The sequence below is a fragment of the Triturus cristatus genome, chromosome 6, assembly GCF_964204655.1.
Source record: "Triturus cristatus chromosome 6, aTriCri1.1, whole genome shotgun sequence".
NCBI lineage: Eukaryota > Metazoa > Chordata > Amphibia > Caudata > Salamandridae > Triturus > Triturus cristatus.
Genome location: NC_140589.1, coordinates 151674195 through 151690328, shown reverse-complemented (window position 1 = coordinate 151690328; position 16134 = coordinate 151674195). Strand labels below are relative to the sequence as shown.

The 16134-nt window shown below is 45.8% G+C and overlaps 1 protein-coding gene across 5 annotated transcripts in view; it reads right to left on the bottom strand.

The window, feature by feature from the left end:
* LBR (lamin B receptor) overlaps positions 1-16134 on the bottom strand; it is an 806934-nt gene that overhangs the window by 395428 nt on the left and 395372 nt on the right. For all 5 annotated transcript variants that reach the window (XM_085610386.1, XM_085610387.1, XM_085610389.1 and 2 more), the window contains exon 7: positions 7678-7732. In XM_085610386.1, the coding sequence (XP_085466512.1) occupies positions 7678-7732 (55 nt within the window). The remainder of the gene's footprint in view (positions 1-7677; positions 7733-16134) is intronic.

Here is a 16134-nt window from a genome sequence, read left to right as displayed (position 1 = left end):
GTACCATGGTTTGGTCTGGGAATTATGTGTAATATTGTCAGCATGCAGGCACATGTGGATTCAGGTTGGGTGAGCATTCTCACATTAGTATGGGTGTACTATGTAGAGTCCGAGTATATTACCAGAGTGGATGTTTGCCACTGTTCTGTGGTACTCTGGGCGGCATACACAAAACAAGATTTCCATTAGTTGGGTTACTATTCACAGAGGTGAAATTATAGAGTTGGAGCATGTTTTGTATTATTGTAGGCTAACTCTTGGCCTCTTTTGATTCTGTCCTATAATGATTGAATATGTTGGCAGTATGTACACCAAGGTGGTGAGTTAACGATTGTAGTGACAGTCGACACGCTGTCTGTTTAATGTCATTTAAATATTTTTTATTGTGGATTGTATGGGCATTTGGGCTCTGCCACTAGCTGTTCTCCACTATTTCAGGTGAAGTAGTTGGATAAAGAGGTCATCCTGTGGAGACCCCCTCAAATATATTAGTGTTGAAACAGTGACAAACCACTCCCCTAATTGGTTGACACCTGCAATGAACATGGAGGTCTTGCTAATTTAATGGAAGCTTTCCTAGATTTACCTGAACTGGAAAGTGTATACAACCATTGGGGATTGTACAGCGTGTGAGAAAGGCATCCTTTTGACTGGGCCAATGCTCTGATGAAAAAGGTATATGGTAATTAGGTATAAGTACAATTAGCAATGACAGACCCCTGTACGTCCCTAGTAAATAATAAGGTAAGGGGATTCAAACTACCTATACGTCTCTAGTATAAGATAGGGCAGGGGGGGTGGTTGAAGGCCCAGTGCATTTCCTGCACTGGAGAGCACACTACTGTGTTGCCTGCTATCATTTTGTAAGACAGCCCTGCTTTGCAGACTGTCTTCAAAAGTAAATTATATGCAAATTTGAATTTAGAATTAAAGGTACTTCCAAAGTGGTAATTTACCTTATTTTTACGTACAAGTCACCCCTACGGTATCCCCTAGGTGCCCCAGGAGTGGGGTGCCAGGTAATTATAAGCAGGAAAATTATCAAATATGTTTTATATGCCCTGGTGAGGGGAAAAACTGCCAATTTCGTTTTCCCCCATTGTAGATTATTAGCTCAGTAGGCTAACCTTGGATTATTTTAAGTATAAATATTGCTAGGAAGGGGTTAGAAATGTCATCCAAGCACTTAAAGGATAGGCAGTGATAAATCCAACAACTTGCCACTGTTGAATCCATCATAACAAGTACAGAAAAAAAGTTATAGAACTTTCGTTTCTGTGAGCCAAAATCCAGCTTTCTAGCAGCCGCTCCTGATTGGTCAGCCTTTTCAGGCTTAGCCAAGCTGCTTTGATGAGGTGATATGTCGCCGCACAGAGCAGAGGTTATCTGATGGGAAGAACTCTGCAGATGCAGAGGACAGGTCAGAAAGAGGGCTGGGTAAATCAAACTGGGCTTCAAAGAGAGCAGGACAGTAAGGAATGCCAGCCAGACCTACCTTCTCTTCCTGTACCCCCAGCCAGATGGCAGACCAAGGAAAGGAATTTGCAGAAGGTCTGGAGAGAGAGTGTTAATGGAAATTAGCCAAATTATTAGGTTGGTTTAGCCAGGTCTTACTCTCCTGGGAAGGAATCTTCCAGTCTGAATTTCAAAGTGCAGTGTTTTCTGGGAGCCAGAAGATCTCACACTTTGGAAGAAACTGTCTTGAATTTGGGTGGCACCCTGCACCTCGTTGGACAGGGGTACCCCCCTGCTTGTCGCCCCAGATCATTGAATAAATACGTGAGAGCTGTACAGCAACTCAGATTTGCTGCCTCAAACTACAAGAAGGACTGCCCTGCTGGGACCCTTGTCTGCACTCCAGAGGATTGCAATCTGCAAGACTGCTCCTGTTGCACACTACAGCCCTGAGGACTGTGTCTTGCTTGAAAAAGTATTAAGGAGTGGGCTCCCTGAAAGCAACAGGTTAACAGGCTTTACCTGCTCTATCTCTCTCAAGAAGTCCCCAGCCTGGAGTGCGTCCAGTGGAATTTTAAGGATTTGGCCAGGTGCATTGTGGGACTTGTGGTCCAAAACTTCCAAAGTCCATCTCAGAGCTTCTAGACCCTTGGATGTGTGTCTTGTACACTTTGAACCCTCAACAGGAGCTTCAGAAAGAAGTTCCAGAAGTCTGGAGGAACTTTGGAAAAAGCTCCATAAGGTGGACTAACCTGATATCAAAAGTCAAGCCAACTACCTTTAACCACGACTCGGCCTGGATTCCAGGTTTGTACCACTGAAAGCTCCGGAGCTGAACACTTTCAGGCGTTGACCAGGAGCTCCAGCTGAACCAAGCTGTCGAGAGAAAATCCTCCAGAAAAGTTTAAGTGTGAAGGTAACATTTCCACCAGGGCCTACCACTTTGTATATCCGACCAGAGATTCATCGCGTTCGACCTCAAACTTTGACCTTGTCCTGGTAAAGTGCGACCAAGTGTGCCAAGTTAGCGCTAATTGCTTTTAAGCACTAGAAAGTGTTAAAGCTTTAAAAATGGAACTCCTGGTTCCATATATTGGATTGTTGTCGTTTTGGTGTCATTTTAAAGATAAAAATATTTGATATTTTAATAAATTGGTGTGGGATTTTCATTTTGTGTGTGTTTTAGTTATTTAATGTATGGGTAATGCTTTACATACCTGTCTCCTGAGTTAGGCCCTTGCAGCCAGTTATAAATGGATGAGCCAGGGGCTACTGTTTTGAGACCTAGTCTGGACCTTATATTGCATTGGTGGCCTTATTGCTAGTGGTAAGTGCACACTTACACCTACTAATAATCCACCTTCCAACACCGTATCTTTGTGTAGTGAATGTTGTTCATTCAATCATTATGTGTGCACTGCGTCGTTTGCACTGATTCACCTTTTGCACACTATGTTTGTATATGTATGAATAAAATACATGTATGACATAAATTCTCTTTGCCCAGCACAATATTTATTATTCATTATTGTCCACTTATAGTTCACATTGAATGTGAGAAGTGTATAGGCAGCCTTCATACCTTTGGATCAGTTCTCTGAATGTAAATGAGTACCACATGCCTTTGTGTTCAGATTGATAGAGGCGTTCATTACAGCATCAATGATGGCAGCAGATGTTTTCACCCCTTATTTGATAATTGCCTCCAAATTTTTCGACTTCTGGGGTGAGGTCAAGTAGTGGTGAGTTGTCATAGCAATGGTAACGGTTTAATATTCCTAAGACTTTTTCAGCTTTGATCGAGGTTGTCGCCATTGTACTGACCCTTCGACCCATATTTTGTACGCCCCCCCCCCTCTAACCCCGGCAGTCTCTGTCCAAAATCACTGAAGAACGAGTGATTGGGTTCTCTGATCTGCATTGGGCTGCTGGAGTTCTAACCGAGTGTGGTTTCGGAGCGGCGTTACGGTAGGCAGGTGCCGAACCTAGTGCCCTGTATTTTTTTGTCCAGATGTTGTTCAGACGTGGTACCGATTTGAGGCCTTCTGATCAGAAAACTCACTATGGGTATGTAGCTTTGGGTTTTCATGGTTGTTCCGTAAAGTCATAAAGGAAGCACTGCTGCTCCTCTGAAGTCATTGAGAGATCAAACTTTTTTGCCGCTCCCTCCATCTGAGAATGAAACCGGGCTATGTCATCCGGAAGGGAGTATGGTTTGATGGGCCAATTAACACCTTCCCTTCATATTATATAATCACCCCACCCTTCATTACCTCCATTGTCTGATAGTTTGCCCTCTTTCTATAAATCAGAAAAAACTGAATGTGAGGAGTCCTCATCTTTCATATCCTTAGGAGTTGGTGGGACAAGTGGTAAAGTGGCAACTCTTGGAGGCTGATCTTTAGAGGGTGGCGTTGGTAGCAGAGTGGATGGTGGAGGCAGAGGTAGAGGCGGAGGCAGGGCAGGATTATGTTGTCCAGCAGGATGCTGAGAGAGCAGCATTTGAAAGGTGTCCATCATCTATTGTAAGATTGACAAAAATGTAACAGGCACCTGCATGACCTCTGGCTCTCTATTGTAACTAGGCAGGCCATAAGAGTTACAAGGGTTGTCAGTTACGAAGGCCCTAGGTTGATAGTAGTATTCCTGGGAGGCTCCCTTATCTAGGACTTCATCTTCAAACTCAGACACATACCCCATATTGAGTTGCGCAGTCTCCAAGGCTTTTTGATCGCTGAGATCTGCCTCCAGTTCAGAGTTCAGAATCTGGATAGGCAATCTTGTGGTCACCTTAATAGGTGAAGAAATAGCTGGCGTAGAAAAATCCACTGCTGACAGACTGGTATGCATCATTTAGAAATCACCGTCGACTGTCTCGTCACCACAGTTGAAAGAGTCATTGTTGAATTGTGCCACCGTTTATGGTGTCGTCATCAACGGTGGAAGAAGGACATTCTTGGAGTGGAAATCGACTATGGTCTCGCAATCAATTGTGCTGCTGTTGTCGATTATCTCATCATGATAGTCGATGATGATCTCTTCACGGTCGTCAGCAAGACTTGTCCCGTAGGTGGAGGTGGTTTTTCATTATCGCTGATGAGGATGGCTTAAAAGTCACCTATGAGGATCTTAGTTTAGCTCACATGTAATAAGAGTTTGGATTTTCCCTCTCTTTTGGCACAGGTTGGGGTTTGTATTTTCTGGACTACTTTAAAGAGGAAGCTCCAGTTTTTACTGTGAGTAAGTGGTTGTAGGTGCTTTAGATTGAAAGTAAACTTTAAAAATTCTAGAGGTTTCATTTTTTGCACTGACTTCGTGGAAGTGCGTGATAGGGAACTATTAACGGAAGCATTCCCAAACAAGGGAGTATCCCCCAGAAGGTAGGTATTTCGTCTTTTCCAAAAAGTCTTGGAGGAAAACTCACTGCATGAAGCCCTGCTTGTTGAAAAAAGGCAATAAATACATTGCTCATGTGGATCAGTTATGTCCAGAGAAAAGGCAGGATTGAAAAGAGATTTTTTCTCAGTCATGATGACAGAGCGATCTCTCTAGCCCTGAAAATTAAGATTATCCACAACATATTACCCTAAAAACAACTCACAGCACTCTGAAAGCTGTAGGTAAGGCTGTGTTCCAGTTCCAGGGTACAGAGGAAAATGTAGCTCACTGAGAGGTTGGAGCAGACCTCTCCTTGGGGGCTCCCTCACACATGAAGCATGGTAGAAATCTGAACTATGATGGCTGCTAGGGAATGTAGTAGAGCTTAGCATTGGCCAAAGTTCAGGTCACTACAAATGAGCAAAAAACATGATCACTTTAGGCCCAGATCCCTGTACTGGGTGGATTGTTTGACAATGTTCAGCATTCTGTCCATCATCTTTTTGTCCTGCTAATGTGGCCCTAAGTGGAAAGGGTATGCCCAGACATTGTTCCCGTGCTCGGTATGCCATTGGATTCAAGCTCGCCTGACTGATGCGGGGTGATACCCAAAAACCGGTCCCAGGATGCTTGTTTCCAGTCCAAGGAGGACCTGGCCTGGCAGTTCCGAATGGACTGTTCCCATGAGGAGCTAGGTCACAACTGATTTGCATATGGCTGAGTCCAAACTGAAATGGCATACTGAGCAAAGATGGTACTTAAAAAGAGGAGGAACAGGGGCTGTTTATGACAGGTCCAGCATACATAGCCCAGAAGTACTCAAATAAATAAGAAAGTATGCTGTTCCTAAAGAGAATTATTAGTGAAAAAAGAGATAGATGAGTCCCTGATGTCAGGAGGGAAATCCTCCTTTAGGAAAAAGACCCTCACACACCCGGCAGACTAGCTGTCATATGTCGTCAGCATGTGGCCCAGATGTAAAGTGTCATCATCGGGTCTGCTCCGAATCGGGGCGGCGTTGCAATCCCCGATCGGCGACCCCAAAGGCGCCTTTTAATGGAGATCTTCATTCCATAGTTGCCGGTGGGTGAATGCAAGTGAGGGCCTTAAAGTGAAAAGAGTGTGGTGAGTGGAGTGTATTTAAAAATAAGTAGTGGGGAGCCTGAATAGTGTTTATTAAATGACTGGGGTCCCACTCTTACAATAAAAGCAATACAGTGCGTAATATTACAGTTAGATTGACTGTATTACGCTGTGGTCATAGATGGTCAACATGTTTCTTGCTTAAGTATAGTAACCGCAATTCTTCAGGACCAAGTGATTCACACACTCATTGGTAGTGGTAGTGGCTAATATGGCACTTACCACACATACAGCACCCTAATAAGTGGTGACTAGTGCAGGTTTAGGAAAAATGCCTGAAAAAGAAAAACAGGGACACAAATATACATGTAAAAAACAATCACATCGCGACAAGCATGATAGGTCTCATCTCTTAACAACTACGATCATCAGTTGTCATGCAAATTCACTACTACCAAGTGTTCAACTATGAGGTGGAACTAGTTGTGAACACCCTATAGAAGTGGGCTAAAAAACGGGAGAAATCAAAATGATTATTTTTGACCATTTCCCACTGTGACTGGTGCTGGGGCAGAAAATTGAGAACGCCGGGCTGCCTCCAGCGCCAGCTCGTTGGATTTTTCAGCCCTGCAGTTAAGGGTGAGTGGTTGAACCCAATTAACTGTTGTCTCTGCCCCGATGCCACCAGACACCTCACGCATCCGGCGTTCTCAATTTTCTGCCCCAGCACCAGTCACAGTGGGAAATGGTCAAAAATAATCATTTTGATTTCTCCCGTTTTTTAGCCCACTTCTATAGGGTGTTCACAACTAGTTCCACCTCATAGTTGAACACTTGGTAGTAGTGAATTTGCATGACAACTGATGATCGTAGTTGTTAAGAGATGAGACCTATCATGCTTGTCGCGATGTGATTGTTTTTTACATGTATATTTGTGTCCCTGTTTTTCTTTTTCAGGCATTTTTCCTAAACCTGCACTAGTCACCACTTATTAGGGTGCTGTATGTGTGGTAAGTGCCATATTAGCCACTACCACTACCAATGAGTGTGTGAATCACTTGGTCCTGAAGAATTGCGGTTACTATACTTAAGCAAGAAACATGTTGACCATCTATGACCACAGCGTAATACAGTCAATCTAACTGTAATATTACGCACTGTATTGCTTTTATTGTAAGAGTGGGACCCCAGTCATTTAATAAACACTATTCAGGCTCCCCACTACTTATTTTTAAATACACTCCACTCACCACACTCTTTTCACTTTAAGGCCCTCACTTGCATTCACCCACCGGCAACTATGGAATGAAGATCTCCATTAAAAGGCGCCTTTGGGGTCGCCGATCGGGGATTGCAACGCCGCCCCGATTCGGAGCAGACCCGATGATGACACTTTACATCTGGGCCACATGCTGACGACATATGACAGCTAGTCTGCCGGGTGTGTGAGGGTCTTTTTCCTAAAGGAGGATTTCCCTCCTGACATCAGGGACTCATCTATCTCTTTTTTCACTAATAATTCTCTTTAGGAACAGCATACTTTCTTATTTATTTGAATACTGAGCAAAGAAACAATGGACTTAGGCCCGGATCTCAGTACTGGGATGAATGTCTGAAAATGATCAGTCTTCCATCCATCACCTTTTTGTGTTGGTTTTGTTGACAGTTAGCCAGGCAAGACATATATTCAAGCAATCTTTCTATCATAGGTTACAGCAGGACAATAATATCACAATAAGGAATTATTGGATGCATAATTACCATTTATCCTGTACTTTAATCGTTTGCCATTTGAAAGTGGAACACCATCAGCAACCTTGGTAGAAAACAAATGATATTAACCAATAATAATTCTAGAAAAATAGTTTTTTAATTGAACAATTAACATATACTTCTAGATACAACCCAGTATTTGCCTGTTAAACTGTTTGCAAGAAGGTAAATATTTAATTACAGCTCTAACTCCAGTCTTCTAAGTCATTAGCCGCCTTTGAAGAAATTCAGTGGGGGTGTGTACTTATTGACAATAATGGACTAACATTTAGAGGAGGAGTAGACTTGATTCAAAGAGACTGCAAAAGCAGAAGATCTCCCTCTCCTTCTGTTACTCACATAAATGCATAGGACACTGCATTCCCAAACATCACCTAAAAACTACTAACACTGCTGCCTTCTTTCATATCTCACAGATTGCTTTTTCACATCAAATCATTCATACCTTGACTGCAGTCAACTTTAACATCTGGTTGGAGGGAACACCCCACCAAGAATTTCTAGATATATGTGCAATCCTCAATGGAAAAGTACTGCCCAAGGACCACTGCCATACAAAAAGTATTCACTACCTTGACATAGTGATACAAATTGCCTATTAGTAAGGAAAAAACAGACAGACCCCAGTAATATCGTCTAACAAGAGGACCATCTGTTTCCACCACATCAATCTCCATGCCACAAGAAAACACTAAGTTAGCTTCAATCTGTCCTTGGTTACACTCACGCTCTTCTCTTCATATCGTATTGGGTATTTAGGAACATTCTTCAGAAAAACATATTTCTGAGCCTTTGTACAAAAATTCAAAAGAATACAAAAATACATCACATTGCTCTCAGAGGCCATGACAATGCACACAAAAAAATTGAATGTTGCACCCTAAACACAGAACAACATACATCATCCACACCCATGCTTTTCACAAAAAAGTACTCTTAACAAGATCAAGTACTGCACTCACTAGCTCCTACCCTCCATGCCATAACTCCACTCTCAAATGCCAAAATAGTACAAAAGCATAATAGATAGTTTACCAGTAATCCAAGGGAATCTTCATTATAATCATTAACACTGAATTGTTCCTTATGTGCAGGATCATGAATCCTGCGTATGGGCAGAACAATATACACACATACACATACATGCTTGATTATGGAAATACCCTCTACATCGGAATCCAAGCCCATTTCCTAAGCCGACTCAAAACCACCCAGAACGCTGCCGCAAGACTCAACCTGAACATCCTGCGAAATTACGACATCTCTCCATACCTCAACAATCTCCACTGGTTCCCAGTCCAGGAAAAAAGCAAGTTCAAGCTACTGACCAACACCTACAAAGCTCTTCTACTAACCCACGAAGCACTTTTAATCGGTGTACCAGGTAAGAGCACACCTCCCATGCATCAACAATAATAGAAGCGTAGGACGCTCCTTCTCATAACTCACAGCCAAGACCTGGATAGACCTCCCGAAACACATCAGAACCCCTCTCCCACCCCCATAGACTTCAGAAGGAACCTCAAGATTTGGCTCTTCCATATGAAACAGGCATGATCTCCTGCTCCTCCCACAGGCCTGCCCTACTCAGTGCCTGGATACCTTCACAAGTGATTAGCCACGCTCTACAAATTCACATAACATAACATGCTAAGAGGTCTATTATTTTTGCCCTTCTGGTAACTTTATTACTTTGGGCTATTTGCCATTTCCGAGCGTGAAGTCTCTGAAACGTGTAGGCTTACATGTTTCCACCCTCTGAAACAGAGGATAGAGCATCAAAAGTGTAGGCTTACATGTCAGGGGGGGGGGTTAAATCCTAATTTATGAGTGAGAGGTTACTACAGTCAAAAATGAGCCATAGTAAGGCCAACAACACTCATGGCCAACCACAATGCTAAAAAGCATATATTTTGAAAATAAATATCTTTTAATGAAAACGCATTTTAATGTTTTTTTGAATGTAAAAAAAGTAGCTTTATTTTTTTTAAACAATGTAAATTCATTTCAATTAATTCTATCAATAACATTTTGCAATTCTTAGTATATATTACGTAAATACAAACTCTTACTTTAGGTAAAATATTTGAAAATAAATCTTTAATTTTTTATTGAGTTGTATATTTAAATTGATTTAATCATTATGGGAAAATTAACTTCATAGTTTAACATTACTGCTAGTAACTTATCACATATAGGCGGAGGTCTCGGCAACCAGAGATCTCTGTATAGCAAAGTACTGGAAAAATGTTTACATAATTTCATTTCAGAAAAATGTAAAAATGTGTTATAGTATTAACTTAATCTAAAATGTAATTCTTTTGAACACATTAGATAATTTGATTTCTGAAGTTTAAATTATAAAGAAATTATAAAAAAACATATTTTATTATATTTATTAAAATTGATGAATAGACAATTAAAGAACAAGTTACTTACCTTCGGTAACGCTTTTTCTGGTGGATACAGTATCTGCCTGTGGATTCCTCACCTTGTGAATATCCCCTGTGCCAGCAACATTCGGAAACTTTTGTAGCAGTCCACGCCGATGGGGTCGAAGATGACGTCACAGAGACACGGCTCCGCTCGCGACTCCGCTGACGTCACCGGCTCCATAAGAAGACCTCGTCGGCGTGATGACGTCAGTTCCGCCCCTTTTTTCCGTGCCTTCGAGGCACACGGACGGACTGACAGCAACATGTACATAAACAGTATACACAGTACACAATACGCATATCAACACGCACAGTGTGGAGAATAAACATCAAAGCACTAGAAATAACATAATGCCCTTGACAGTAGGAAACACATTTGAAACCATCAATAGAATTACAGCCATAGAATAACTGGTATAGAAGGATGGACAACGGGGAGGCGGGTGGGTCAGTGAGGAATCCACAGGCAGATACTGTATCCACCAGAAAAAGTGTTACCGAAGGTAAGTAACTTGTTCTTCTGATGGATACATCTGTCAGTGGATTCCTCACCTTGTGAATAGATTCCACAGCAGTCCCCACTCCCGGAGGAGGGAGTCCACCCTTCTATACCAGAAAATCCTGAAGAACAGAACGAGCAAAATGCCCGTCCCTCCTCACCTCAGTGTCCAAGCAATAATGTTTTGCAAAGGTGTGAAGGGAGGCCCAAGTTGCCGCCCTACAAATATCCTCCACAGGAACCCCCCTAGACAAAGCAGAGGTGGAAGACTTTGCTCTAGTAGAATGAGCCCTCAAACCCTCCGGAGGCTCCTTACCAGCTAGGGAGTAGCAGATCTTGATGCATAGTACAATCCATCTGGAAAGGGTGCGCTTGTGCACCGCACGACCCTTTCTGCAGCCAGCAAAGCCCACAAAGAGCTGGTCATCAATCCTGTAGTCTTTTGTCCTGACCCTCTTAGGGTCCAAACGGTGAAGTCTCTCCTCCTCCTTGGAAGGGTGTGGAGGAGGATAAAAGGAAGGAAGGGTAATGGATTGCCCCAGATGGAAGGGAGTTACCACTTTAGGCAAAAACGCAGCCCTGGTCCGGAGCACCATTCGTTCAGCATGCACAGTCAAGAATGGGGGTTTTGAACTAAGAGCTTGAAGCTCACTTACCTTGCCGAGGTGATTGCAATGAGGAATACTGTCTTAAAAGACAACAGTCTCAAGGGACACTTGTGTAAGGGCTCGAAGGGAGAACCCATAAGATAAGTCAAGACAAGGTTTAAGTCCCATTGAGGCACAATAAAGGGAGTAGGAGGAAATTTATTTGTGAGGCCCTTGAGAAACCTAAGCACAATAGGTGATTTAAATAAGGACGGCTGATCCGGCAGGCATAGAAAAGCCGACAAAGCCGATAAATATCCTTTAACTGTAGCCACAGCAAAGCCTTGCTGAGCAAGAGAAAGGGCAAACTGCAGAATGTTAGACAAACGAGCCTTCAAGGGATCAATTGACCTCTCTCCACACCAGAGAACGAATTTAGACCATCTATAGGAGTATATGGATTTGGTGGAGTGTCGCCTGGCCGATAAAATAACATCCACCACATCTGGTGGGAGAGAGAAAGAATTCAGGTTGCCCCGTTCAATCTCCAGGCATGAAGGTGTAAGCTCTGGAGGTGGGGGTGTAGAACCTGCCCCTCCGACTGCGAGAGGAGGTCTGCCCTCAGAGGGAGACAGAGCGGAGGGCAAGAGGAGAGGTGGAGAAGATCTGTATACCACACCCTTCTCGGCCAATCCGGGGCGACCAATATAACTTGGGCCCGGTCTTGGCGAATCTTCCTCAGAACCCGAGGAATCAAGGGTATGGGAGGAAACGCGTAAAGGAGTCGTGAGCTCCAACTCAACTGAAACGCGTCCCCCAACGCCCCCTGCATCGGATACTGGAGACTGCAGAATGACGGGCAGTGCGCGTTCTCGAAAGTAGCAAACAGGTCCACCCGGGGTGTCCCCCACGTCCGAAAGACATGACGAACCACCTCCGGATGAAGCCTCCACTGGTGGTCGGCGGAGAACTGCCGACTGAGACTGTCCACACGCACGTTCAGAACTCCGGCCAGATGATTTGCCATCAGACAAATCTGATGGTCCCGAGCCCAGGACCATAGACGCAGAGCCTCTCTGCAAAGACCAAGAGACCCCACTCCTCCCTGTTTGTTTACATACCACATCGCGGTAGTGTTGTCCGTCAGGACTTGAACAGACTGACCGCGAAGGGAAGGGAGGAAGGCCTTGAGCGCCAAACGAATCGCCCGCAATTCCAGAAGGTTGATGTGAAGCAACCTTTCCTCTGGAGACCAAAGACCTTTGATCTCCAGATCCCCCAGATGAGCAACCCACCCTAGAGTGGATGCATCCGTTATCACCGTGGCCACCGATGGAGGCAGATGAAAGGGCTTTCCTTGGGACAGATTGCCCTCTACGCTCCACCAAGACAGATCCGCTGCAGCTTCTCTGGAGATCCTCACAGACTCCCCGAGATCTCCCCTGTGCTGATACCACTGCTTGCGGAGGCACCACTGGAGCGCCCTCATGTGCCAGCGTGCATGGTTGACCAACAGGATGCAGGAAGCGAACAGACCGAGCAGGCGAAGGACCTTCAGAACTGGAACGACCGCTCCGTTGTAAAATAAAGGAATCATTTCCTGAATGTCGAGAATCCTTTGCGCAGGAGGGAATGCCCACACACAGTAGTGTCCAGTACCGCACCTATGAACAGGTTGCGCTGAGAGGGCACCAGGTGAGATTTGGGCACATTGATCGAAAAACCCAATCTGTACAACAGCTGAGTTGTATCCTGCAGATGGCACAGCACCTTCTCCGACGACTCTGCCTTGATCAGCCAGTCGTCTAAATAAGGGAAAACTGAAATCCCTGACCTCCTGAGATGGGCTGCCACCACCGCCATCACCTTTGTGAAGACTCGAGGTGCCGAAGTAAGACCAAACGGGAGGACCGCAAACTGATAATGTTGCGACCCTACCGTAAACCGGAGATACTTCCTGTGCGACCTCAGAATGGGGATGTGAAAATACGCATCCTGCAAGTCGAGCGACACCATCCAGTCCTCCTGATTCAGCGCCTGAAGAACCTGCGCAAGGGTGAGCATCTTGAACTTCTCCTGTTTCAGGTAGAAGTTCAGGATTCTGAGGTCCAATATCGGACGCAGTCTGCCGTCCTTTTTCGGAATCAGAAAATACCGGGAGTAGCATCCCTGACCCCTCTCCTGCTCTGGAACCACCTCTATCGCACCTTTCTGAAACAACTTCAGGACTTCCTCCTGCAAGAGGAGACGGTGGTCCTCCGAGCAAACCCCTTGGCAAGGAGGGTAATTTGGAGGGAATTCCCGAAATGGAAGGGCGTATCCATTTTCCACAAGATCCAGAGCCCAGAGATCTGTAGTTACAGATTCCCAATCTTGTAGAAAATGGGTAAGCCGGCCCCCCACAGGACCAGCATGATCCGGAATGTCGAATCTAGGGCTGCTTTGCGGTGGTGGGAGGGGCCGAGGAAGAGGAAGAGGAGGAGGAGAGTTGACGGCCACGTGAGCGACCCCTAAGTCTTCCTCTATATCCCTTGGAGCCTTGCTGCTGTTGTTGCTGCTGCTGCTGCTGGGTTGGTCTATATGAACGAAAACTCGCCCTTCCAAATCCTCTGTACCTCTTGAAAGTACCTCTCGGCTGGGATTGAAGGCCCAACGACCTAGCCGTAGCCTTACTTTCTTTGAAGCGCTCGAGAGCAGCATCAGCCTTCTTCCCGAACAGACCAGACCCATCAAAAGGTAAGTCCAATAAAGTTGATTGGACATCAGATGAGAATTCGGAGGACTTAAGCCATGCACCCCTCCTGGTGGCAACTGAAGACCCCATGACCCTGGCAACTGAGTCCGCTGTATCCAGGCCACTCTGAATAACCTGGCGAGCAGCCGCCTGGGCATCCGATAGAACTTCATTGAAGCCTCCTCTATCCTCCTCTGACAGTTTTGGCGCCAACTTTTTAGCCGAATCCATAAGCGCATGGATATAGCGCCCCAACAGACAAGTCGCATTTGAAGATTTTAAAGCCATACTGGCTGATGAAAAGACCTTCTTAGCTGATTGGTCCACCTTTTTTGCCTCCCTGTCCCCTGGGACTTGAGGAAAAGCCCCTTTCGACCGTCCAGAACAAGCCGCCTGAACTACTAGGCTTTCAGGTGAAGGGTGCGATGATAAAAACTTCAGGATCCCCTGGAGCCACCCTATACCTTCTTGCGACTACCTTGGAGACTGCAGGAGCTGAGAAAGGCTTGCGCCATACATCCAGCACAGGTTCCAAAATTGCTTCGTTAAAAGGCAACAGAGGCTCTGAGACCGCAGTTGGAGAATGCAACACCTCAGTCAAAATATTAGACATAAATTCGGTGGATGGCAATTGAAGGTCCAACAACTCCGCAGCCTTTCTAATTACTGCATGATAGGGTGCTGCGTCTTTAGAGGGTTCGTCTGATGGCGGAGAGATCTCCCACTCCGGAGACAAATCCAGACCACTCGCCTCCTTCAATTCGTCGAACACCTCATCGGATTCGACCAATTCCCCCTCTTCAGCCTCTTCCATCAGAAAGCGTCTCTCCTCCAGCACTCTCTGCGCCTCCCTTCTTGAACGGATCCGCACCTGCGGCGTCGGCGGCGCCGTGTTCGAATCCGACGGCGCCGGCAGCGGCGTAGAACGCGGATCAGCTGGAGCAGCCGGCGTCGAACGAAGTCGAGTCGGCGCCGGCGAAGAGGGAAGCGGCGTCGAAGTTCTCGGCGCCGGCAGCTGCCAAGACGGCGTCGCCGGGAAGAACGGCATAAACGGTGCCTGAGGGTTAACCTGCGGCAGTTCCAGATTGAAAGCCATCGGACCCATCGGACCCATAGGTGCACCAGAGGTATACATGGCCCGTGAGAACACCCCATACATCGCATTGAGATAATGCGAGGGGTCCTGACCTGGAGTAGGGAAAGCAGGATACTGGTCAGGCAGCACCGGACTCGGCCCTGGCGGCGCCGACGGTGGGGCAAGCGGCGTCACAGACTCAGTCGGAGCCTGACGATCCTCATCCTGGGCTGGAGTCGGAGACGGAGCCGGAGGACTTGCAGGATCTGGAGATGGAACCGGCGTCGGAGACGACACCGGCACCGGGGATTCAGCCGGAGCCGGCGAATGCACCGGAGAAGATGGAACCGGAGGCGAAGTCGGGACAGGAGAAGGAGACACTGACTCTCTCCGACGTCTAACAGGCGATTTCGACTTTGACGTCGAAGCTTTATGATGCGATGAATGCCTCCTCTTTTTCTTATGCTTCTTGCTCTTTGAAGCATGTCCCGAAGTCGACTTGGAAGCCGACCTCGACCTGGATCTTCTTCTTTTCTCCTTTTTCTTCATCCGGGCGATAAAGAGCTTTGCTTCTCTCTCCTTAAGAGCCTTCGAGCTCATTTTCCTGCAACTCGAACAACCTCCCACATCATGGTCCGAAGACAAACACCAAACGCAATCGTCGTGTGGGTCGGTGATGGACATGTGCTTGCCACATTCTCGGCAAGGCTTAAACCCAGACTTCCTTGTCGACATCTTTAGAAGATAGACAGAGAAATCCAGAAAACATACAAAGTAACCAGAACAGCTACCAGTAACGATTCCCGAAATCCGTTGGCGTCGTCGGCGTGGAAAAAAGGGAACTGACATCATCACGCCGACGAGGTCTTCTTATGGAGCCGGTGACGTCAGGGAGTCGCGAGCGGAGCCGTGTCTCTGTGACGTCATCTTCGACCCCATCGGCGTGGACTGCTACAAAAGTTTCCGAATGTTGCTGGCGCAGGGGATATTCACAAGGTGAGGAATCCACTGGCAGATGTATCCATCAGAAAGTAACTGTACTATATTTTAATAAAAAACAATGGTACATGTATATTTAAATGTAAAAAGGAATATGCTACTTACCAGTATGCATC